This window comes from Orycteropus afer, unplaced genomic scaffold (assembly GCF_000298275.1).
Source record: "Orycteropus afer afer isolate SDZICR_OR568_19922 unplaced genomic scaffold, OryAfe1.0 scaffold00231, whole genome shotgun sequence".
Taxonomy (NCBI): Eukaryota; Metazoa; Chordata; class Mammalia; order Tubulidentata; family Orycteropodidae; genus Orycteropus; species Orycteropus afer.
The window spans coordinates 4,058,164-4,084,665 of NW_006921818.1; the positions used below are offsets into that span (position 1 = coordinate 4,058,164).

Sequence of the window (26,502 nt, forward strand, 5' to 3'; positions counted from 1 at the left end):
ATTGGTTTCCCTTTTCTTTGTTGAAGAGCGTCTGTGCAGTCCTCGTGCCTAGTCCGCCATCTTGCCGGAACTCCAAAGGTGCTTTTCTTGTTAGTTAGGAGATTATCTTTCTTATTAGGACAGTCTTAGTACATTTGGTGTTTATATTTTCCCATTCTGTCTGTCTGCCAGGAATACATATCCTCAAGGAAGTGTTCTCATCTAAGAACATTTAACTGTGGCCTCAAGGTACTAAAGCTCAGGCAGCCACCTGTGTGCAACTCAAGTTGTGCCCATTTTATCCAAAAGCCAATCTAAAGGGAAACATTTTAGAAGGAAGATGCCCGTTCCCTTTGGTGATTATTTTCTATTTAGATAAGAAATTTTATGCAATCTTACGATATTGTAGCAAAATTCAATGTCATTGTTGCAAAATGAAGAATCTCAAAAAATACCTAAACTGCATGCTTGTTTTCTTTTTAAGTACCTGGAGCTTGTTTTTGCTTCTATAAACCTTATTGGTCTTTTTGTTAGAAAACACAGGAGTGGTATAGACAATAAGCCTAAAATTCTTCATAAAGAAAGAGTAAACAGATACAATTCCTTTTCTGTCTGACAGAGGTAAAATGTTTGACCACCATTCTGACATTTAAGAAAGGTGGGAACATATCTGTCTACTTCTGTCTCCCTTTTGCCCCACAAGCACATTCCACTGTGACCTCTCTCATTCTTTTGCACATTGTCATGCTTAAGTGTTATTTCTTCGGAGCATCTTTGCTTTTTTTTTTTTAAGGCAATTCCCTGGTTAACTTTTGATATTCTGAGAGTCCTGAGGCAGGTGATCAGGACAGGTGACTGGGCATAAGCAGAACTGGTATCAAATCAGAGTCAAACTCTCAGGACTTCAACTTTCCAGTTCTTAGAATTCCTCACATTTGCTTAGGTGCTAAGTGTCCAAGGAGCTTGTTCTCCCCTCCGTACTCTAGCATAATCCTTCCAAGTCTCATCTAACCCCTGCCTCCTTATCTCCAGTGTTACCCCTTTCTCCACTCCTCTATAGGGAAACAATAAGATCAAATGATGACCTGAATTTTACTTCAGGTTAAAAGAATGTAGGTGCATAGTCCATGTACTGACAGGATGAATCACATATCGCATCTTCAACTTTGTTACCCCTGGCACAAGCCTAAAGCTTTAACTACATTTCCTGGGGCTCCCTTTGGTCATGCCTCTTCACTTTAGACCTTTCTTTTTGGCCCTGTTTTTTAAAATTAACGTTCTTCATTACTTAGAGACCTCGCTACCATTCTTAGACCATTATCTGCCCATTTTGGTTTCTGGACTAGTAAGAACCTTTCCTTTTAAATTTGCTCATATTTTCTATCCTTTCCCCTTCCTGCCTTCTATTTCATTTCTCTGGAAACTGCTATTTCAGAAAACACCTTCCCAACCTGCTAAGCCTCCTGTCCTGGACTCTGCCTCTGTACTTGGCATTTTATTTCTACTTTGTCCTTCTATATCCCTTGCCCTAAAACCCACAGAGAAGTTTGTCTTCTGCACCTTGACCTTGACTTGGTCACAGGCTTCTCTCCCACCTCTGGTTCCTTAATTCATTACCCCCAGTTTTCTCCTAATTTTGTCTCCTTCTCTTTTTGTGTCTGAGTAATCAGGCTCTGAAAAATGGGCTCCTCTTATCCCTTTTCCCTTGGAAATCCTATTCATGAATTTATAGAGCACATTTGCATATTAGCAGTAATCATCGTCTGTCTTACCCTATGCGGTAAAGGTTGTGTGTCAATTTGGCTGGGCCATAGTTTTGAGTGGCTTCCAAAAAACTAAACTCACTGCAATTGAGTCGATTCTGACTCTTGAAGATTACCATTGAGTTTCCAGTCTGTAAATTTTTACAGAAGTAGATTGTCCCATGCTCCTTCTGCGAAGCTGCTGGTGGCTTTGAACCACTGACCCTATGGGTAATAGCCATATGCCTTATCCATACACCGCCAAAGCTCCTCTTGAGTGGCTTGGCAGCTGGATATAATTATTTCCCATGATGAGACTGTGATCACCTCCATGGTGGAATCTGCTGTGAGCAGCAAAGTACTTGAAGGGGTGTTACTTTTGAGATGTGACCTGCTTCTAACATGGAGAAGTTTTGAGAAAGAACTCCAGCTTTGGACTTCTAGCTTCCTAAACTGTAAAAGAATAAATTCCTGTTTGTTAAAGCCATCCATTTACAGTATTTCTGTTATAGCAGCACTAGAGAACTAAGACACCATATCACTTTCAAAGTGTACAATCTTGCAATTGCCTTTTAACCAGACCTCTACTGTCTTATATGAGGGTTGGCCCTCAGTTCTAGTTTACTTGGAAGGGGGAGGGGAGTTGTGCCATAAACTTACATCTCAATCTTTGCCATTCAAGACTTAACTTAGGCATGAATGTGCACTAAATAGCACATTATTAAATGGAAACTTTTTTTGCTAGATTATAGAAATGAATTGGCCAGGTGGTTAGAATGCTTTGCCAGGAATCAAATTTGAACCATCTACCTAGAACTGTTGGGAGGGTTTCTGCATGTCTGCAGCCACACTCAGCTGTGGGTTTCACTTGCGAGCAATAGAATTGATATGCTATAATTCTTATTAGGTTTCCACTTTTTCCCACTAGTTCAGGACCTGGGTTTTTTTTTTTTTTTGGTTTTTTTTTTTTCTTTGATCTGTTTAAAAGTTGGTAATAGTAAAAGACTACCCCAGAAAGATGTCTGATCATTTGGTTCATGTATTAAACCTGCTTTTTTTTTTACTTTCATTTCAGATTTGTCCAATATGTGCCGCTTTACCTGGAGGCGATCCTAATCATGTCACGGATGACTTTGCAGCTCATCTTACACTTGAACACAGAGCCCCTAGAGATTTAATATCCTTTTAAAAGGCAACAGGGGAAAGAGTTGTTTATTACACTTGTCATTTTGATTCTTTTTAAGAACAGTATCCCCAAAGAGAGAAAAACTAATCTCCAAATTTTTATTATTTATTCAACCCTTTCCTAAAAATGACTCAGTGTTAAGATGCAGTTTCTTAGGTTTCTTTCTGTGCTCTCATTATCATATGAGCCATATTTATTAAGTGAAAGTTGCCTTGCCCATCTTTACTTTAGTTCATTACAATCATAAATTTTTTTTTTTAAGGCAATTTGACCAAGTCATGTGTCCTCCAGGAAGATGTGTTCATACCAAAAGAGATAAATACTAATCCTGATTAAAATTTTATTACTTAAATATATGGAGGATTCACTCATTTGCCCTCTCTATTCCTCTGCTGATTTACCCCGTTGCTCCTAACACTAGTCTGAGGTGGGATGGTAGGACAGGCATGTATCTTGGAGCACCTTTCCCTTTTATGGTCCTCTTCTCCAGAGAGAGCCATATTTTGGCTCTCTGAGTGGGGTAGTATAAGGCCAAGTCCAAATCTAAATTCCTTTTCACTTTCATTTCTGCATTTCCTTCCCAAGCCTGTCTCTCAACAGTTCCTAGCAGAGTTTTTGGTAATCTGTAAGAGATTACTGGCCAACCAGAGGAATTAATTGTGTAGACTTACTCTTTCTGGTTTCAGGTTTTGTATTGTTTTTCTAAAACTATCACCTATTAGCAGGCACTTGACTGCTAACCAGAAGGCTGGCAGTTCAAACCCACCAGCCACTCCTTGGAAGGTTGGAAAATCTACTTCCGTAGTGATACTGCCTTGGAAACCCAAGAAGGGGTCGCTATAAGTCGGGTCCAACTCGATGGCACATAACAACAACAGTCCCTCATTCCACCTTTTCGGAAGGAAGGTTGGGCAATCTACTTCCGTAGTGATACTGCCTCGGAAACCCAAGGTGGGGTCGCTATGAGTCGGGTCCGACTCAACGGCACATAACAGCAACAACAACAACATGACCTATTAATTTAGGGTTTTGTTCTTATGTAGAGGTTTCAGTGGTTGCCAGTTAAAGTAACTTAAGAGCTGATCAGAATTATTCTCCCTTCCAAACTTAATCTTCATTCTTTTGATTGCTTCCTGGCAGTGATAATTCAACTTTAGACCTGTTGTGAAATCAACTGGGTTCATGGTTTTCTAGTCCTACAGTCTCTATTCCTGGCTCACAGTTCCTGATTTCTCACTGGAAATAGGACTCTTCAGATTTAAGGGAAGATAAGGAGAAAGAGATAATAGGACCAACCTGAGCAATTAGAATGTTAGCCTAACCTGAGTTAGTCTAGGGGCTAGTATGTAGTGAACAAAGGAAATCATTCTCTCTAGCTGTGGGGACACTGGAAGCAAAAGGAAGAAAGGAGTGACATTTTTTAGAGAATAAGAAAACCCAAATCAGTCAAGAATACTTAAGCTTTTGAGTCACTTTGCATTTTGCCTAAAAGAATCCTTTACAATACCCAGAAGGTTGTGCTTGATCCATTCCTCACTCTGTATCTTCTTGAAGAAACTAAACAAATAACTTAAAACCAAGCTGTGACATCCTGAACTTTTTCCACAAGTCTAAGGACCTCTGGTGAAATCGGTATCCATTTAGTAAATGTCCCACATCATCTCCCTCAATTATGTAAGACTTTTGTAAGCATCTCTGGTTACCAAGGAAAGATTAAATTATGTAGAATAGAAGGATAAGAGAATGCATGTATTACATTTTAGATTTCTAGTAAGTGTTAGCATTAAGTTCTAGAAATCCAAATGTTGTCTTGGCAGCTTCCCTGAAAACGCTTAATTTTTCAGGTACTTCAGGTGTTACTATGTAGTAACTTTGACATCAGGGAATGTTTTCTGTGTAAGCCTTTATATCTTAAGCTCTGTATCTTTTTTCTTTTTCACTATTTTGATGGAAGTTTTTTCTAATGTGTATTTCACACCCAGCTATTTTTTAAAACCAAAATTTAATGATCATGGCATCACTGTCTGTAGAACACGTGCTGTCATCATGAATACTGTTTGTGATGAAACGGTACACATTACAGTGGTACCTGAGGGCCTCAAGGGATCATTTGCCTTGTCACTAAATGCGTCCAGCACCATCAGCTGAAACAGTAGGAAGCCTGTAAAAGAATAGCTGCATTCTATAGCTGTTCTGTTTGCTGTAATGTCTAGCTTTTCCTTCATACATTGCCTGTTTGGAAAGGTAGATAATTGATGAGTTTTGACTGCTCTTTGCCACTCAGGACCTTCTTCAGCTTGACCCACACACTTACCTGTTTAAGGTGGTTGAGGCTTCTCAGAACTTGACTTCTTGATTGATATGATGGTCCTTCTTTGTGTCCATTTAACAAGAAATTCAAATCTCTATTTTGCTACTCCTCAGAAGAAGCCTGAAGAAATATATGGAATTCACTACTGAGATCACTTTAACGGAGTGTTTCACCCTGGATGTCTAACAATGCAACACCTTTGACCTTGTCTGACAGTGTTACTCTGGTCATTGTAGCCAGAGCCTAGGAAGGGGTTTCTCTCACCTGGAGGAACTTTATCTTGAAAACACATTCACACGCAGTGTGTACACACACTCACACATTGTTTTGTATTTGAGTGTTTTTTGGATTTATTAGCCCTCGTAGATAAAGTTGGGACATTTGCATTCTAAATTAAGTGTGCTATTTTAAACTAACTTAGAGTTAGAAGATCTTCTAGCAAAAGCTCAAGTGATATTTTTTCTTTCTGTGAAATACGTTGGTCTTTTTCTTAACTTTTGAGTTATGATGAATCGAGTGGTGTTCGACATGTACGTAGAATGTTTCACCCTGGCCGGGGATTAGGAGGTCCTCGTGCTCGTAGATCAAACATGCACTTTACTAGCAGTTCTACTGGTGGACTTTCTTCTTCTCAGAGTTCATATTCTCCAAGCAATAGGGAAGCCATGGATCCTATAGCTGGTAAGTTAGTTTCACATTAATAAAGAAAGTTAGGGAGAGGGGGATTCATTTAAAAAATTGTGTGGACTTTGTGTCTTAGTCTTATTCCTTGATTATGCTCTGTGTTCCTTCACAAAATTCCCAAATATGTAAAATATGTTAAAAATGCAATTAACATAAAGTAGTTCCTATTCCAGCATTTCCTCAAGCACTTAATGGCATAAGATAATAAGAAATGACTTCTTATTATATCTGTGGCCTCCTTTGAAGCCTGCAAAAATAATAAAATATCACAGAATTGAAAGACCTCCAAAATTCCATGTTTTGAATTCTGCAGTTACACAGATTAAAAAGAAAGTCAAGACTAAAAGATAATGTTCTTTTCACAGAAGAAAATAAAGTAGGAATTTCTTCGTCCTTGCCTTAATATGATAACTGTACTGTTGTGGAATATACTGAAAACCACATGTTCTAATAACTTGGGAAATTTTTATTTAAAAATTTTTTGAACATGTAATTTGAGGCTAAGTCTCTGGTCTAGTATACAATCAACCCGGGTAGCCCACAACAACAGAGTGCACGTATTGAGAGTACAGAATAAATGGTCAGAAATCACTGTAGTCTAAGAACCTGAAAACTGCACCGAGCAGACAGGTGGTAAGAATCTGGAAAGTGTGTGAGTGTTTATCAGTAGTTCTCAAATGTGTCTAGGTGGTAGAATGTTTATCTGGAAACCTTCCTGTGCCTTACAGAACACCATGAAATACTGATGTTTAAATCCATGATACAAACTAGGAACAATTTTACCCAAAATACTCTTAAAAATTGTGAGATTAACAGCATACAAAAATTCCCAATTTGTTTGTTCACAAAACAATATACTGAGTTTGAGTGTTTCTTTGTTTTGTTTTGTTAATATTTCTTTGTCCCTTTATCTTTGGTAAAAGGAAGTTCCAAAGGTTAAAGTAATATCTGGGAGCAAAATTTGAAATTAAGAAATTCCATTTCTTTGTTTTTGTCAGTGAACATGAATTTTCATAATATATTCCATGAAAGAGTGGTATGAGCCCCTGGGATAAAGTAGCAGTGAGCAAAAAAACACAAGTTTACTCTGTTAATATATTTTAATTACAAAGAGCGTTTGCTTTTTTGGTAATATCTGAGACAGTAGTCGGTTCTGTGTAAACTACATAGAACTTCATGCGGGAGAAGACAATTACTGTACTTTACTGAGGTGAAAGTGTAGGGACAGATTCCACATCACTCTCAATGAGTACAGCCTTACTGAAACGAGAGTCTGCATCTGAACAGGCTTTTAAATAGCTTGTAAGGTTGGGGGACCAGGTTCTTGGGAGGAAATCACTGCCAGTGATTTGACAGTAGTAACTGTCAAAACAGTGGTACCAGAAAGTACCAGTGAAAGAAGGCCAGAAGCAAGTGGTCAAGAGACACAATTAGAAATGATCCAGGCCTCCTGGATCTAATTTGAACAATTTATTAAATCATTTAATAAATGTTTGAGTGCCTGTTACATGTGTAGGACCTGGAAGTATAGTAATCAAAGTAGCCTTGTATTGTGATTGGAGCAGTAGTTGAAATACTTCAATGTACTTAATACTAAGAGAAAGTACAATTAGATTAGTCCGTTAGGCAAATAATTTAGAAATTTCTGGGGGGCTCAGGACCATAGTCTCAGGAGACATTAAAGTCAGTTGGCATAACATAGTCCATAAAGACAATGTTCTACATCCTACTTGGATCATAGTAGCAACTGGGGTCTTAAAAATGTCTGAGTGGCCATCTAAGGCACAACTGTTGGACTGTCCCTGTCCAGGGCAAAGAAGAGTAAAGAAAATCAAAGATGCAAGGAAACATAAGTCCAAAGGACTGATGGACCATGTGAACCTCCACTCCCTAAGACCAGAAGAACTAGATGGTGTGGGCTACCACTGCTGACTGCTCTGAAAGGGATCACAGTAGGAGGTCCCAGGTAGAAAAATGTGGAACAACTCAAAATGATTAATAAAAAAGATTAGGCTTAGTGGTCAGATGAAGACTGGTGGACCCCCAGGATTGTAGCCCTTAGACACCTTTCAAACCAGGAAGTGAACTTAACCCTGGTTCAACTTTCAGCCAAACAATAGACAGGACTGTGAGGTAAACAATTACTTCAGGGAGTTATGCACTCCTTAGAACAACGAACCATGTGACATCAAGATGGCAGCATTTGCCCAGGGATACAGCTAGGAGTGAAGGAGATGGGAAAGATGTCAGAAGGGAAGGAAAGGGTTTAGGGAGGAAGTGGGAAGAATGCTGTTACACTGTAGTAATGACAGTGAAGGTCAGAAAACAAACAATGTATATGGATTGTTGAATGGAAAACCAGTTTGCTCTGTACACGTCACCTAAATCACATTTAAAAAAAAAAAAAAATGTGATCAAGACTGCTTAAATATAATTGTATTTGGATTAATATTCATTTGTATTTGCATTCCTCATACGCAACAATTAATGCCTCCAGGAGGCATTCTAAAGGGTATTGAGCTCCCAACTGAATAGATACATACCTATTAACAATGCTTTTTAAGTTCCTCTGTAGCATTTTGTTTTCCTGAGTATTTAAGTAGACTTTAATTGTCTTCATTTCTCTTGGCAGAGCTTTTATCTCAGTTATCAGGAGTAAGACGTTCTGCAGGAGGACAGCTTAATTCTTCTGGCCCTTCCGCTTCTCAGTTACAGCAGCTGCAGATGCAGCTGCAGCTAGAACGGCAGCATGCCCAGGCAGCACGGCAACAACTGGAGACTGCACGCAACGCAACCCGGCGTACCAACACAAGCAGTGTCACCACTACAATCGCACAGTCCACGGCAACAACCAACACAGCTAACACAGAAAGCAGTCAGCAAACTATCCAGAATTCCCAATTTCTTTTAACAAGGTAGCTCATTTATTAATAGAATTTGGTTTGAGAAGTAATGTTGTATTAACACTACACAGTCTGAAATTGTCTTCTCTCTTTTGTGCATATATATGTTATTAGAAACTCTGCTTTTGATCAGACCATTAACACTAACATATCTCTAATCAAAACCACATATTCACTATTTCCCCAAGAATATGAAAAATAATAAGATTTTTGATAAAGTAGGAATGCTGGTGATCTTGTTCTCATAGTATATGTCGTCATCTGATAGGCATTTCTTTTCCCATATTCCCTGTAAAACTTAAGCACCGTGTGGTTACATACATAATTAACATTGCTTTCTTTTTATTGCCAGTTTCAGTCTGATGTGAAATATTAAAAGGTACAGAACAGGAATTCATAATACAAGGTGGTTTTTTCCTGAGAATTTCTAAAACAGCTGCACACAAAAGTAACTGTAAGAAAAAACTGTTAACCCCAGTATACATAGTAAAGAACTCTACTGGATGGAGTAGAGTTCTTATTTTGCTTCTGAAACTACTCTAAACTACTCCTCAAATTTTAGGCATTTTATGTGACTTTTAAAAATATAAAGGATTTTTAAAAGAGCAGAGTTGGTCTCAACTTGGACTGATTTGGGCTTTTAATAGAACAGAGGTTAAAAAACATGAAATGGATTCAAATAATATTGTAATATATCTGTTATCTCCAAAATAATATCTGTGACTATTCATTGGGGTTTAGAAGAAAATATTAGAATTTGTAGTTGTATTTCTTTTCTCTTACACTTTTTAATTTGTTTTAGTACAGTGATACATGTAGATAACTGTAAATAATTGTGGGTGCAGAATCAAAGTGTTTGCAAACCCCATTTATTAGTTGTAGACCTGAGGCAAGTCACTTTACTTCTCTAAATTTCAGTTTTATCATCAGTATCCCTGGAGTTTTGCCTCATGAGAGAATAGTTTTGAGGATTAAATGTAATGTTGATAATATGTATGGTCTGGTTCAGTATCTGATAATAACAGTACCCATTATTATCATTTGTTATGGGTATAAGGAGGAAATTTCAAGTGGGCAGTTGGATTACCTCTGCCAAGTCAGTGTTTCTGGTTATTACGGGAATATTTTACTTCAACGTAAAGAAAGCACAGATGGAGCCACCCTGTTGCAGTATAACCTTACTGGTAGGGACTGAACTGTTACATCTAGGCACCTCCCTCAAAAAGGAAGTGACTTTCGGGGACCTACCGTTATGTATACAGATAGTCCTCAATTTACAATGGGGTTCTATTCTGGCAACTTCGCTGTTCAGTCAGTTCTAAAATAAGTCTAATACTTTTTTTTTTTTTAATTATTGTTATTATTGCCTTTTATCAGTATCTGTATAAATCCTGTCTTTGAACATCTGCAAATGGTAACATCAGCAAATTACATGCTGCAGCCTTGCATGTAGTACTTATTACTAATGATGAAATTTACCCCCCCCCCCAAAAAAAAAGATGGTCTTAATACAGTTTGTCATAGCTCAAATATGTCATAAGTCGGGGACTACCTGTATTTGCCTACCTATGAGTGGGATGTTGTGAAATGGTGGGAATAGTAATAGTAGCAGCATCAGAACCTGTCTAACTTCATGGGGGGATATTGACCAGGATCAGCCCAGAGTTGATTCACATGAAGTAGAGGTACTCTCCAACCTTTCCACCAATCCTGATGCCAACCATCCCTCTCACAGCACTTTCTACTTCTCTTCTGGGTTTTATAATCCATCGCAGTGACACAGAACTCACAGGCCATACTTACAGTTAGTGTCTTATTAAGGAAGTAACATAATATAACTTGGTATCAGGATCAACAGGCTGTAACTCAGAATCAGCAAGCATGTAGGCACAGTCTCCCTTCTTCAGTGCAGGATCGCTTGCTCAGCTCTTCTCAACCATGCAGGCCTCTCCTCTCATCCCCCTGAAAGCAGGCTCCTCATGGCCCTGCCATCTCTCATCACTGACTCGTCCTCCCCTCTTTTGGGTCTTTCACCATAGGCTCTTGCTAGGCCCTTTCTGGGTCTGTCACTGACATTAGTGTAACCCATGTTACAGTACTTATAGGCGGTTCCTCGTCTCCTTTCAAGGAGCTCTGGGATGCTAAGGATAACGCATTGGGCTGCTAACCAAAATGTCAGCAGTTCAAACCCACCAGCCACTCCCTGAGAGAAAAAATGAGGTGGTCTGTTTCATAAAGATTTACAGCCTTGGAAACCCAACTCTGTCCTGTAGGGTCAATACAGGTTGGAATTGACTTGATGGCAGTGGGTTTCATTTTGTTTTTGCTGCCTCTTTCTCTCTCCCCACTCCTTTCTTTCTTTCTTCCTTCTGCTGCTTTTTGCTGCATCTCTTCTTGCTTCTGTCTCTGAAACCTCTGTGGGGCTGACTGCATATATACATAACTCCTTGGACAAGGTGTGACTTCTCCCACCAGTGCCATGAACTAACCAATCAGTCCCCTCTCAGTAGACCATAGACACTTTATTTGCGTAGTAGACAGTAGCCATCTCATTTGCATAGTCTGTTGACCTATCCCTACAATGTGCATACTGATGACAGGGCAGGCTGCAGCCCTGGACCAAACAAAAAGTGTCAAACCAAGTTGTTTACAGCTTAACCAGGAAATGTCAGTCAATCTGGACAAGAGTAACAAACCCTGTAGAGTAGAAAACTAGAGGAAAAGTAACGAACTCCTCGCAGCTTAGGGGAAGAAATCTCTAAAGCTATTTTTCCAAAGAACCAAGGCAAAAAGCCACACAAAGGAAGTCATTTCACCACAGATACCTTGCCAGCACCCTTTAGAAAAGACATCTCCCTACCTTGCCACATTCCTTTTTTAGAGCCCAAACTCAGTGGACTTTGCCTAGGATTTTTCTCTGGGCAGCTCGTTTACATAGGTACCAGATAAACGGGGATAATGTTGGAACTGTCAAGGATTTCATTTTGCTTGGATCCACAGTCAATACCCATGGAAGCAGTGGGCAAGAAATCAAACAACGTATTGCACTGGGCAGATATACTGCAAAAGACCTCTTTAAAGTGATAAAAAGCAAAAATATCACTCTGAGGACTAAAGTGCACCTGACACAAGACGTGGTCTTTTCATTTTCCTTGTATGCATTGCAAAAGCTGGACAGCGGATAAGGAAGACATCAAAAGAATTGACACATTTTAATTATGGTCTTGACAAAGAATATTGAAAATGCCGTGGACTACCAGAAGAACAAACAAATCTGCTTAGAAGAGGTTAACAGCCAAAATGCTCCTTAGAAGCAAGTATGGAGAGACTTTGTCTTATTTACATGTTATCAGAAAGGATCAGTCCCCAGAGAAAGATATGCTTGGTAGAGTAGAGGGTCAGCAAAAAGGAGGAAATCCTCAACAAAGTGGATTGACACAGTGACTGCAACAGTTGGCTCAGACATAGCAATGATTATGAAGAAGGCATGGTACCAGGCACTGTTTCATTCTGTTGTACGTAGGGTCTCTCTGAGTTGGAACCAACTCAACAGCACCTAACAACAACAAAGACACCAGCTCCCAGTGGACAGTGTGGGCAGCCTCCTAATGCTGTCCTTGGATTCCTGTTTGTAGTTTCTCTAAGGTCCCCTTCCATCACCTGATACAGTCAGTGGCTTACATTTATGTAGGACTTTGCATTATTTAGACCGCTCATATCTTTTATTATTATATCATTTCATCCTCTGTGAGGACTGCCATTATTCCCAGTAGTAAAATGACTCATACAATTCAAGATAATATTTCCCAGAAGATATTATTCTCTGGCACTTTATAGTTTCTGAGGAGTATATATAGTTACTTAAGTTAATTTTTTTCCTCTGATAATAACTTTGGGAAAAATTAGGTAACAAAAATAAAAAGTTTATTTACTTCGGCTTTCTTCGAACTTCATATATGTTAGAATGGATTGTAAATCTTCAAGGCAAGGAGAGTGGCTCCAGTACTTCCTAGTGGAAATCCTAGTCTCTGGTCACAGGGCTATTATATGATGTATGTAGGGCTTAAGCTTTATCTTTGGGCCCTTCTTTGAGCAGAGGTAATTCCTGGTCATGTTGCCCTGGAAATAATGGTTCTGACACATTTTTCTTCTGGGTCAGCTTTTCAAATAATGATTGTTTAGGGGCTAAGTCAGATTCCAGTCTTTGGGTAATGACCCAGCTGGTTTTGCCAATCTCAACTTGAAGATCCTGACAAGTTCTGCAGTTCCTTCTATATCTCAAATGATCCCATCAGGAGCTTAAGTCCTAGCCCCAAATTTTACCTGCCTTTCAAGAATGAGACATTGACTGATCAAAACAGTATCCTTTCTAGGTAATGGAATCTCAGGCTGTCTAAAGGAAACAGAATATTCTCTAGTGGCTGGGAATCACAGACTGTATGTTTCTGGTTTTCCTGCTTTCTATGTAGGTAGTCTGCTGTACATCTTTTATCTTCCTAGAATAGTTTTGACTTCTTTAGGTTTTTCTCCTCTTTATCAAAAGTCTTTCTGAGGACTAAGGTATGGGATGCACTTTAGTTCTTAACACATCTGTACTTTTTGGACTGAGACTTTAGCCTGTTGCTCAATCTCCTATCTTATTAGATAGTCTTACATAATGTTAATTTGGTTGTATCCATATATGTCCCTGGTCATTTCCTTTCAATATGGATAAAATAATTTTTACATAATGACATTTCAGATCCTTTGTTTAAGTTCTGAAATTTAGATACTTTGTTTAGATCTTTTGAGCCATCTATCTATTCATTCAGTTATTTTGAACTTAATTGCTATGAGATTCTAAGCAGGTAACTTTACCTCTTCTTCAGTTTTCTGTTCCTACAAAACGTTGATAATAATAAAACAACTCATGGGAGTGTTGGGAAGATTAAAAGAGATAGTACTTCTGAAAAGCACTTAGAATGGGGCCCATAGTAATAAGTGCTTAGTCAAAAAAAACTCTCACCCAGGCAGTTCTGACTCATAGCAACCCCCATTGGGTTTTCAAGATTATAAATGTTCATGGAAGCAGATTGCCTCATCATTCTTCTGTGGAACAGCTGGTAGGTTTGAACCACCGACCTTTTGGTTAGCAACCACTGTACTACCAGAGCTCCTTAAGTGCTTAGGAAGTATCCTTAATTATTACCTTGGGATGTCCTTGTAGCCCTGAGCATCTGTAGGACAGGTGTTGAAAGCAGTGTGGTAGACAAGCATGGAGTAGATCTTTCTTTGGCTCAGAGTGCAATTCTGTAGCCCTGTGGGCCTCTTGCCATCTTTTCACTGTTCCGTTACTTTTCTTGACTCCAGTGCGCCAACTAGTTTCCCTTTCTTTCTGTGCCACTAAAAATGTACAGAAATAAAATCTTTAATAAAGATTTTTTAAAGAATTGACATTTTTTTAAGTCATTAAACAAGCTAGTAGGAGAAGTAACAAATAGAAATTTTAGCTCTTAGCATCGGTCCAGTCTCCACGCAGATGAACCAAGTTACCTAGCATAGCCAAAAAAGAACAACAAACCCACTGCCACTGAGTCCGTTCAAACTCATAGCAACCCTGTAGGACAGAGTAGAACTTCCCCATAGGGTTTCCAAGGCTGTAATCTTTATACAAGCAGACACCCTCATCTTTCTTCCACAGAGCACCTTGTGGGTTTGAACTGCCAACCTTTTGGTTAGCAGCCAGATGTGTTAACTATTGTGCCATCAGAGCTCCAGCATAGCCCACATATCATAAATACACGTTAGGTGCATGTATCAGGCACTTAGACCTCACATCTGCCCTGCTACACACAGTCCTCAGTAGGAGAAATGTATTGTATGTGTGTGTATGTTTTCTTGCCATCTCAGACTTTTGGATATACCTTTATTTCAGAAAGAACTAGATGGAAGTGATAGAGAAAGTCAGGGAGTGGTTTGGGATTTTTTTCAGTTAAATATTCTGATGACTGTAGATTTTGTTTTAGTGCTGTCAGTCTTGATGCTTTCTTTTTTTTTTTTAAACCCCCCCTTTTTCAATTTTTATTTATTACTTAGTTTTGGTGAAAACGTATACAGCAAAACACACACCACTTCAACAGTTTCTACATGTACAATTTCTTGACATTGGTTACATTTTTCAAATTGTACCTCCTTCCTCATCAACCTTTCCCAAACTGTTTCACTGTTATTAACACAAACTGACTAGTCCCCTAAAGATGATTCTTTAGAATAATATAATGCTAAATGCACACATTTTTTTCTAATTAGGCTAAATTATTATTTGACTCAAAGATGACTTCAGGAGATAGTTTTGGTTCAAGGCTTAAAGGTTTCCTCAGGGTAATAATTTCAAAGAGTCATCTGGTCTCAATGGTTCCAGAAAATGTGGAGTCTGGGAGAATTTGGAATTCTGTTCTGCATTTCCCCCCACCCCCCTTTTGATCAGGATTCGTCTGTCTATTCCCTGTTGTTGTTGTTGTTGTTATGTGCCGTCAAGTCGGACCTGACTCATAGTGGCCCCTCCTTGGGTTTCCGAGGCAGTATCACTATGGAAGTAGATTGCCCCATCTTCCTTCCAAGGAGTGGTTGGTGGGTTTGAACCGCTAGCCTTCTGGTTAGCAGTCAAGTGCCTTAGCCACTTTGCTACCAGAGCATAGGATTCTATAGAATCTTTAATATAAGTGTTCAGAATGGTAGCTGAGCACCACCCAGTTCTGGTCTCATGGCAGAGCAGGCAGTTTTGTTCATGGAGGCAATGGGACACATACTCCATTGGGTTGCTACTTTTCTTCTTTTTACTACCCACAGATGAAATTCTGATTAGGGACATCACTACTTCCCAGAGTTTGTAATCTGTTAGAAATTTTGTTTCTCTTTAGAAAAATTTTCACCTCGGATTTCTCTGGAGAGAATGGGAGGAGTCTAATTTTTTTTTTTTTTTTTCTTGTTGAATCACTAACTAAAGCATAAATTTGCACCCTAGGGTAACAGTATTGCTGGGAGTGTGGGGAATTTATTGCAACATAATTAAGGTTATAAATTAGAATAGGATAATCTGGTATTATGTCTCAGGTCTGAATTTTGTCAACTGTAAGCTTGCACAGTGGAGGGTATTGTAGAAATTGGCCATGCCATTGTTCGTTGATGTTTTACCAATAAAGTTTTTTGTTTTTAACTTACACAGGTTGAATGATCCTAAAATGTCTGAAACAGAGCGTCAGTCCATGGAAAGCGAGCGTGCGGACCGCAGCCTATTTGTCCAAGAGCTCCTTCTATCCACTTTAGTGCGTGAAGAGAGCTCGTCCTCAGATGAGGATGAACGGGGGGAGATGGCAGATTTTGGTGCTATGGGCTGTGTAGATATTATGCCTTTAGATGTTGCTTTAGAAAACCTAAATTTAAAAGAGAGTAATAAAGGAAATGAGCCTCCACCACCTCCTCTTTGATGACATCCCAATTCGCAGACAATGTCCTCTGTGCTGTATTTGCCAATGAAAGTGGACAACAACTATCTTGGGTTTGTTTGGTGATTGTAATTTCAGGTCTGTCACTCTTGTTACATTGTGTACATTCAAAAGGAAGAGAGAAAATATATATGATAATCATTTCCACTTAACTAATTTTTACTTCTAGCAGGTAAATGTAGGTAGCAGTGCAGGGGTGATCTCTGCTTCCTGTACCTTGACATGCAAAAGGCTCTCCTAATACTCCACATTCAAACTGAAAGGAAAATTGAAATCTCTAATGAAGCTGCTGTGTGTATTTATGAATATTAATGAATAAAAACTGCTTGGATGGTTTACCTTAACTACTGCATGAGGTTTTTTGCAGCGTGCATGAGTTTTAGTGACCTTGTTATTTAAAAAATTAAATACAAGGAGTAAAACTTAAAATAATATTAAAAAAAAAAAAAAAAAAGCCCAAAGCTTTCCCAAACATTATTCAATGGTTACATGACAAAAGAGTCACATGCCGAAGTAGCTTTTGAATAATGTCTGCCTGAATCATCTTTCTTTGTGTGCCTCCTACACACAAAGCCAGCTCTGCAGTGAAATCTGGGGGTTACTAGCCGAAGCCGGGTGTTGCGCTCCGCCCTGTGTGACTGTCCTGTTGCTCTGTTAGTCATCTTACCTGTGTGGAGCTCAGCCTGTCTCTTTAACGCATCAATAGAAGACGCACCAGTAAAGCTACTGTCGGAATCTGCTGCAGGGCCATTTGTGTGCCCTAAAAACAAATCCTGTTCATATTTGTTTAAAGTTTTTACTTTTCGTGGTTGTTTAAAATTTTTTCAATTGTTAAATATGTTTTATTCAGGTGTAGATGAATTCATTTATTCACTGTTCAACAAAGTTAACCTGAATTATGTTGTCTTTGTTTTAAAACAAAATCTCACATTCTCAGTCATATCTTGCGTTATTTATGTATTTGCTTCTTAGTTTGCTGAGACGGATCAGGATCAGGAGAGCTTTGAGGATTTGCCTTCCCAGACTTTGTTGATACATTACAACCAAATTCTTAATGCTAACTATAGTACCTTTTATTTATTGTTTTTTTTTTTTTTTTTTTTTTTGGCATAAAAAGTAAAGCCTTTTAATTGAATCATGCCACCTATATGCCTATATTATTAATCCTGTATGTAAAAAAAAAAATGTACAGCTTTTTGGGGTTTGGAGGGGCTGGGTTATTTTTTATTTTCTGTTTCAGATTTTTGTGCATAGCCTTTCACAAAAGCAGGTTTGGGGGTTGGGAGGCAGTTTTTGGAATGTAAATTTAGGACTTTTAAAAAAGGTGCGCACAGCTTCTGATAAATTTATACCTAGACTTAACCTAATCATGTCTAGTTCCAGTTCTCTTTTCTCTGAGCCCTTTTCTCAGTCTCTTCTTTCTGCCCTCATCTTTTCCTTTCCTGTGTTCTTCGTTTCTTCAACACGACAAGCATACAGACTGAACACCCTACAGTGTTCTTCCGAGAACTGTGAAGTCCATGTTCATCCAAATGTAACCAAAAAGAAGTCACCCCACATGTCAAAAAACTGTCGCTTCTCCTCTGAAACTTCAAACTCCGACGATTTCCAAATATAATGATAGCTTTGTTTTCTTTAGTTTCTGTAATGGAAAATGTTTTCAAGGAAAATTTTACATCAGGCTTCTGGTCATACTAGAAGTCAACTCCAGTAGGGATTTTTTTTTTTTTTTTCAATTGGTTGTTTAGAAGTTTCAAAACCCACTTTTCAAGCTGTGGTCTTTTCAAACACATCTTCTGCACATAAGTCACACATTTCAATAAAGCATTTTCAAGACTGTTGACCACTGGAATTTCTTTGGTGTTAGTGAGTTATCCTGACCAGTACTGAGAGATTTTAGATCTCTAATCCAATGGTTTTTTTAATTTCTTTTTATGCTAAACATAGAGGTCCTGACTGTGTGAATGCATTACTTGGATGTGAGAAATAGAAATTGCCAATATATGTGATTTCCCTTTTCTACACAAATTCTGGGAAAATGTAAGATCCTTTCTTTTTTAACATGGTTTTCGGGAACAACTGTAAGTCCGTTCAGGGCAATTTAATTTAGATAATCAATTTAACATTTCAGAAGACCTAAAGGTTCATAAGATTCCATCTCATGTAGAATACTGTATATGAATTATTTTTTACCAGATATTTTACAAATACCTCACCTCATCCTGTATGTAATCAATAGTAATGTATTATTTTAGAGTAGAAAGACACAGCATATCAATATAAAAATATATTTAAGCCCTTAAAAATTCTTGTGTCCTTTTTCTTTAGTTTCTGAATTAAGCTGATTATTGGATGTACTACTGAATAAAAATAACTTTAAAGGTTTTGATGGAGAAGAGACAATCGAGATATCCCATTGTTTATTTTGGCCACACCTTCAAGTTTAATCGAGATATCCCATTGTTTATTTTGGCCACACCTTCAAGTTTCTGAAGACCATATCCTGAGTTCTGAGAGGTTTTGTTTGTTTTGTAATGAGGATCTCAGATAATAAGTTTGTAAACATTCTAAGTGCTTGGCTTCCTGTCTGGAAATAATTTCAGTCTTTCTGCTAAAGGTATTGTGGAAAGAGTTAAAATGTCATGACTGAGAGAACCCCAAAAATACATAGGTTAAGTCCTACATAGAATGTTTAAAGCTATATTTGTTTCTATTTCTGTGTATTTATTCAATATGCAGTGTGTTTAAGAATCCCAAAATAATTACTGGGTCAGTCTTAATTATGTGAAGGATATTCATATATCCTGGATATTAAATCACAAAGAACAATGGAATGTGGAATTGGACTGAAATAGTTGAATGTACTTTATAACTTCCTTGGATTGTTTTTCATTCATTTACTTGCCTAAAATATTTCAACTCTTTAAACAAATGCTTGTGCTTGCTTCTGTGGCTGCAGTCAAAAGATATAATTGGTGTGGTTGATTACAGTGCAATCTTAAGATTTATATTTAGGTTGTATTGTGATTTGATTTGGTTTTTGTTGCTAATAGAGTCATAGATTCCTATTTATAATTTGGTTCAGGTAAAGAAAGAGAAAGCCCCTCTCCCTCTGTCCCCCAGCTTAAGATGGTAAACGGTGTTGTTAGAATAACAGAAATGACAGAAAAATTCATCCTATTATCCTTTCCTCCTTCCCAGATTTTCTTTTCCCTTTCAATAACTTACTGAAACTAGAAGAGATTTTTTAAAAGGTTACCAGGATTATATTCTTTTCTGGTCAGTAAAAACACAGATAAGAAGTCCAAGCCTAATTTAGGTCCCAAAGAAAGCCAGGCCCTCACAGGAAGTATCCCACTTCCTCTGTACATTTTACTCCATATTCCATATTCAGTATTCTCTTGGGATGGGCACACACTTTAGTAGTTCATAGCTACATTGGAGGTTTAAGGAAAAAAAAGGAATTGGAGAGAGAGTAGCAAAAGAGATAGCTGGAGAAAAAAGATCTTCTAATGGAATCGCTTCCACAGAAAAGTGGTTGCTAAAAGGATAGTAACTATACTGTGTACTAAACTGGAAAATACAAAAAAAGAATTAAGACATGATCCCTACTCTTGTAGGAGTTCCTTTCTACTGAAGGAAATGGTGAAGAAAATGTCATTGGAATACAATATGGCTATTATAGCTTAGTGGTTGCTGTTACTGTTGTTACTATGTACCATCGAGTTGGACCCAACTCATAGTGACCCCTCCTTGGGTTTCCGAGGCAGTATCAATACGGAAGTAGATTGCCCCATCTTCCTTCCGATGAGTGGCTGGTGGGTTTGAATCACCAGCCTTCTGATTAGTAGTCAGGTGCTTTAGGCACTATGCTACCAGAGCTCCCAGCTCTGTGGTACGGAAGTATATAAAAATCTATCTAAGTATAATGCAAGAGTAGATGCTAAAAGTTCCTTATGTGTATCAGTTTTGCAGTGCTAAGCCCCATAGCAAAGTTTATATGAGATCTGTTTCCTTAATAACTGGCATGCACAGTTTTGTATAAACATTACAATATTTATGTGTAGTGATAAGTAAAATGCTAGGTATGGAATTTTTCCAGAATTACATACTGGAGTTGCTGGCAGAAGGTAACACTTTTCTGTCCTCTTTCAAAAAGTCCATGTGTAGACACTTAAAAAATTAAAACAGTTTTCCCTGAGACGAGGACCATTTCAGTAGTAACTGAAGTCCTGTCTCCAGTTTGAAGTGATAAATCAGGGTTGGAATACAAGATGGAGCAGTACTTCTAGGGCATTTGTAGCAATATTCTGAAGTCAGTGGCATTAAATAAGGCCATATCTGAGTAGATCCACCCAATATCCCAAATTTAAATGTCCTTGCTTTTCAGAATAATGTAAAAAATTAATTCCATATGTCTATCAATTTCAGCATGCTTAAGAAATGCTTTGTTTCTGATTATTTATTTATTAACTCTTGGTCCCTGTAGTTTTTCAACCCACCTCTGTCTTATAAGTGTTCTATAAATAAATGCATGTGCTTGGCAGTTGCTCATTCAAGTACCCCCCAGCAAACCCTGGGTAAAGATGTTGACATTTGTTGCCAGTTCCTCAACTGATTCTCAGGTGTAGGTTTTGAGAGATATGTATCTCAGAAGCTGATCCTGAACTTAAGATGCACATTGCACTTTCAACAGTTGGTATCATATCTATAATGCCTTGGTTAAGTTCTTGAATTACAAAGGATGATGCTTCCCTCTAGTCCTCAAGTTTTACCAAGTGACCAACCAGTAATGATCATTCATTCCATTAGAACCCTTTTGTGCCCCTGTCAACTCATCACAAGGTGTGCGCAGACACTGCTGGAATGTTGACCTGCTGATTGGAAAACGCTTGTGGACCATGGAACACGCTTGTGGACCACGTGTGCACAGACCCCTCTGAGGCGCCCTGCTTCTTGCTTAGACAAATTTTCTCTGCTAGTCCTAGGCCTTTATTAACCCTTTACTAACCACCAGGAATCTAGTCTTGAGCTGACACTAAACCACTCCCTTTCCTCCTTGAAAATAACCTGAGTTAGTTTGCATGTAGTCCTGAATTTTTTTGGAACTCCCAGTAAGTGAAACTTTGGTGTAAGCTCTGAGCATCATTTACAACCTGCAGCTTTGACAGACATCCCCTAAAAGAGGAAGTAATTTCCTAAAGGAGCGTTTATCCGTTATGCAGTGAGTCTTCCCAGAAGCCACTGAGCCTGTTGTATTTGCTTCCTTAAATCAGGCCAGCCTCCAGAGAGATCTGAGATGGTGAGAGTGAGTTGCTCCTTTAAATCTTGTCACCAGATAAAAAGATTTTTTAATTTTGCCTTGCACGTTAGACATCAGTTGGCATTTAATAGCAAAGCTGGCATGAAACAGTTTACATATTTTATTCTGTGAGCTGGATGAAGTCCCAGCTCTCTCAAATCCTCTGGCACCCTCTATGGAAGGTTTACTTGAGGTAATGTGACAGTATGTGTTTCCAAGGTAAGATTTTGTAATAGTCCTAAATCACTGGATTGGATAAGCTAAGAGGCATGCAGCAGGTACTTCCTAAGGACTCTTTAGTCAGGTTAGTTTTAACTTCACCTGTGAGAGCCTCTCCTGATACTTAATTTCACCAACAAAAATTAGTTTAATCAATAGAAATTTCCTGTGTTCTATGCTAATTAGTAAAGTGTTGCGTTGTGAAAGAGCTTTAATCCTTTGATTGAAGCGTGGCCCAATCACATAACGGCTACTGTGTCCGCTATCAGAATTAAATTTTCAAAATACCACACTGACTATTCAGAAGTATTTTAAATTAAATCACAAATCATAACAGACTCTAAGACTAACTTATACTGAACTCTTTAAAAAGATAATCTTGTGTAAGATCACCACTTGCCCACTCAGGTTATATGTGAACTCTCCTTTGAATATATTCTTGGGCATATTATATATCAACAAGATTTGTTTCATGCACATTGCTTTCTACTTCATTCATGTAAATGGAGCTTGACATCAATGATTGCATTGTATTGTTTGAAGATACAACTAACCCTCAGCAACAGACTTGGTCGTTTGTGGTGTCAGTGTCTCAGCTATTCTGGATGAAATTTCTATTGTTTCAAATGCCCAATGAGTACTTCATTTCTTCTCTTGTCTGTTTCTTCTGTGTGTGTGTGTGTGTGTGTGTGTGTGCTTCCATTTAGTGCTTCCATTGACACCACTTGCCTAAAGAATTGTCAGAACGTACCCAGGTTAACCAAGATCTATTTGTCAGAACGCACCCAGGTTAACCAAGATCTATTGCTGGTGGTTTTTGAGATGATTAGAGAGAGTATGCTGAGCCTGAAGAGAGATAAGGGGCCTCTGTCCTCAGCTCAGAAAAGGAATTTGAATGCTCAGTTGGCTTGCAGCTTCACAGGGCAAGTGAGACTGAAGGAAATAATTACCTGAGTGTAAGGATGAGTCCCACTCCCCCAGGACCACAAAGGGAACAAGGCTTGCTGCTTAACCAATTTTTTTCATTAATTGTTCCTCTTCAGAATTCCGTTTTTTGAATGTCAAGTTGTCTCCAGCAAATAATAATGATTGATAGCACCTAAGGCATTTGACTGCTAACCAGAAGGCTGGTGGTTCAAACCCACCAGCCACTCCTTGGAAGGAAGACGGAGCAGTCTACTTCTGTAGAGATACTGCCTTGGAAACCCAAGGAGGGGGTTGCTATGAGTCGGAACCAACTTGATGGCAGTGAGTGAGTCTGAACAGGAGCCTTTCATTTTAGCCTAGAACTCCAGAGGTTGAGATGATAAAACAGGGTCCCATAAGTCATTTTCTTCTGTGTATGGGAGGGTGAAGTATATTCATTAGCATTTTTAACACATATTGATAAGTGTTAAATCTTAATACGTTAATAGTGTTGTGCGGAGGTTAAAGCATTTGGCTGTAACCAAAAAATTGGCGTTTTGAGCCCATCAGCTGCTCCACTGGACAAAGATGAGGCAGTCTGCTTCCATAAAGATTCACAGCCTTGGAAACCCTAAGGGGCAGTTCTGCTCGGTCCTATTGGGTTGCTATGAGTGGGAATCAACTCAACAGCGTTGGGTTTAGTTGTTTCCCAGGTGTTCACCATTCTCTGTTTTTGTTAGTTACTATCAAATTGGCTTCAACCTAGGACAATACCATGTGTAACAGTCTTGTGCCGTCTGCATGACTACTGGTGTTTTTAAGTCCATTGTTGTGACCACTGTGTCCATCTCATTGAGAGTCTCTAGCCTTTGCTGGCCTTCCATTTTACCAAAGGTGCTGTTCTCCAGGAATTATTCCTTCTTGACATGTCCAAAGTAAGCAAGTGAAATCCCCAACAGATTCATAGGGCGTCATTGGCTCATTTTCAGAAGTAGTTCACCAGGACTTTCTTCTTCTATCTCTGTAGAGGCTCTGCTGAAACCTGTCCACCATGGGTAACCCTGCTGGTATTTGAAACACCCGTGTCATAGCTTCCATTATCGTAGCAATCTACAAGCCACCACAGTACGACAAAGTGACAGATAAGTGGTAGATGTGATAGTTAAGGTTATGTGTCAGCTTTGCTGGGCCTGGTTTTGAATGGCAGAGCAGCTGGATGTAGTTATTCCCATGATGAGATTGGTAATCAACTGCATGGTGGAATCTACTAGAGCAGCTGAGTAGCTGCATTAGGGATGTGGCCTGCTTCCAGTATATAAGGAGGAGTGTTAAGAAAGGTCTCTGAGCTTTTTGGCACACTTGGACACTGTATTTGGTGGAGTCTTTATCTCAGTGGCCTGGCATGTTGTCTGCCGATCTTGGGACTATTAATAGTCTTGAATCAATGGCCTGCCTTGTGGTTTGGTAATTTTGGGGCTGCCTTTTTCCTTGTCAACCTTGGGTTTGTCAGCCTCAGCAGCCAGCAGCTGCCTGAGTGAAAAAAAGCCTCCAGCTTCAGTGGGCTGGGAGCAGGAGGCAGAGCTGAAAGCCAAGGTTGAGGGGCTTTCACCCTGCCCCTAGAACCTGGCACTTTGGACTCGGACTTCTAGCCTCCAGAACTGCAAGAGAATAAACTCCTGTTTGTTAAAGTCATCCCATTTGTGGTATTTCTGTTAAGAGTGGTATGAAGTACCCAAAACAGTGTGTTCTATGGTTACAGAGCCTCAAATAGATCCACCTGATAAAAAACATCCCACCATGTAGTTTTTTACAGGCACCCATCCAGTCACCCTGGGGCCAAGTTTCACACACACACACACACACACACACACACTTCTAAATTGCCTTCAGGCCTTGGAGTCTGGCAGCCAAGGATTGAGATGAGTTGGTTGATTTCTTAAAGCATGCAGCAAATAGTGCTTTTCACAGCTTACACTATTGTAGACATTGTTAAAGGCCATTCTAAGAAGAATTTAGAGTGGTGTACTCAATGGCAGTGAGTTTTTGGATGGTGAAGTATCTGGAAAAAACTAGACATTTATAAATTCTGAATGGAATAAAGTTGGTGAAGAGGAGAAGTAGTTGGAACGGTTACAATGAATGAAAAGAATATAAATGGGGTTTAGAAATTAGGTTCAACTTAATCATCTTGAAATTTCTTCTCCCATCTCAAAAGTACCCAAATCATGCTCTAACTAGGAGGCAATTCCTGGCCAATGGGACTTGTGTCGTTGGTTGGTGTGATAGTTGGAGCTGTGTGTCAACTTGGCTAGACCCCAGTTCTGTGTGGTGGTTCCCATGATGGGATCGGATGACTGTGTTCTGAGTGGCCAGTCTGCCCAAGGAGAGTTTCCCTAGGCATGTGGCCTGTTCCAGGATATCCAGGGACATCCTGGGAAGAGAGACATTCTTCTGTGGATCGGGACTCTGGTGTGCTGCCTACAACATTCCGTGAGTGAGCAGCCCACCACTCAGCCTGGAGATCTTTGATTTATCTTTCTTTGGAGTCAACAACCAGTGTACTGCCTGCCAGCCTTGAGCTTCTCGGCCCCCTGCAGTTGCAGAAGCTAAGGCTGCCTCCAGCCCGACGTTTGATCCAGGGACGTTGGACTTGCCGGCTTCTGTACATTTGTGAGCCATTTTCCTAAGATAAATTTCTCTCTTTATATCTATATAAGCTTTGCTGGTTTTGTTTCTCTAGAGAACCCAGTCTAATACATTTGGTACTGGGAGTGGTTCTAGAGAGATAAAATCATAAGGATGGGCTTCCTAGATTGCTTCTTCAGTTTGATTAATTTTGATGACACTAGCAACTCTGTGTCTGCTATAAAAAGGGCCCTACTAATCTGTGGCATGAGGTGGCAAAATTAATACATGAAATAGCACCACCAATAGATCAAGTACTTGTGAGAAGTGATGCTCTGGGTGATTGGCTATTTGATACTTTTCTGCAATTTTGTCAGAATGAGTATAAGGAAGCTGGTTGGTTGGTCCTACTTACACTGGATAAATTGGTGAAAGAACAAGATGGGCTCAAAGCTGCTGAGTCTCACACTGCATAAACGACCTCAGTGCTTCCAGCTGTGCTCTGAAAGAAAGGCTTATAGCTTCTACTAACAGAGCTGACATAGCTGAAACCCAAATCCAGAGTCTTATTGTAAGAGTGGCCGATTTACAACGCGTGCTCAATTGCCACCCTAGAACAGTGTCTGCCGTTAAAGTGAGGGCATTGATTGGAAAAAAATGGGATCCTGTAACCTGGAATGGGGACATATGGACAAATGTTCAGGAAGATCAGGATATGGAGCCTGTAAATTCTGTTGAATCCCTCCCATCTGAATGGATTACTGTAAAACCATTATCCCTTCCCTCTCAGTTTGAGGGAACTAGCCAAACCGGTCCTGCAGGGTTATTGTGTGAGGCAGAGGCCATGGAAGATATTCCTGAATACTCTCAGGAACTGCCTCAAGCACCTATTCTGGCAGCTAGGCTGATAACAAAGGTCAAGTCTAAGCGAGCCCCAAGAGGTGAAATAGAAAGTGTGACTGAGGAGATGATACTATACCCGAAAAGACCTACTTGATTTTGCCAACATGTACAGACAGAAACCTGAAGAATATGTATGGTAATGGCTACTGAGGGTGTGGGATAATGGTGCAAGGAATGTAAGATTGGATCAGTCTGAGTTTGTTAATGTAGGTCCACTAAGTATGGATTCTTCATTCAATGTCTCAGCTCGAGAGGTTA

The 26,502-nt window shown here is 39.2% G+C and overlaps 1 protein-coding gene across 1 annotated transcript in view; it reads left to right on the top strand.

The window, feature by feature from the left end:
• The window catches only part of KCMF1 (potassium channel modulatory factor 1), an 84,374-nt gene extending 68,103 nt beyond the window's left edge, over positions 1 to 16,271 (top strand). The window contains exons 4-7 of the mRNA XM_007948903.1: positions 2,797 to 2,898; positions 5,725 to 5,899; positions 8,535 to 8,817; positions 16,010 to 16,271. Coding sequence (XP_007947094.1) covers positions 2,797 to 2,898; positions 5,725 to 5,899; positions 8,535 to 8,817; positions 16,010 to 16,271 — 822 coding nt within the window. The remainder of the gene's footprint in view (positions 1 to 2,796; positions 2,899 to 5,724; positions 5,900 to 8,534; positions 8,818 to 16,009) is intronic.
• The last annotated feature ends 10,231 nt before the right edge of the window (positions 16,272 to 26,502 follow it).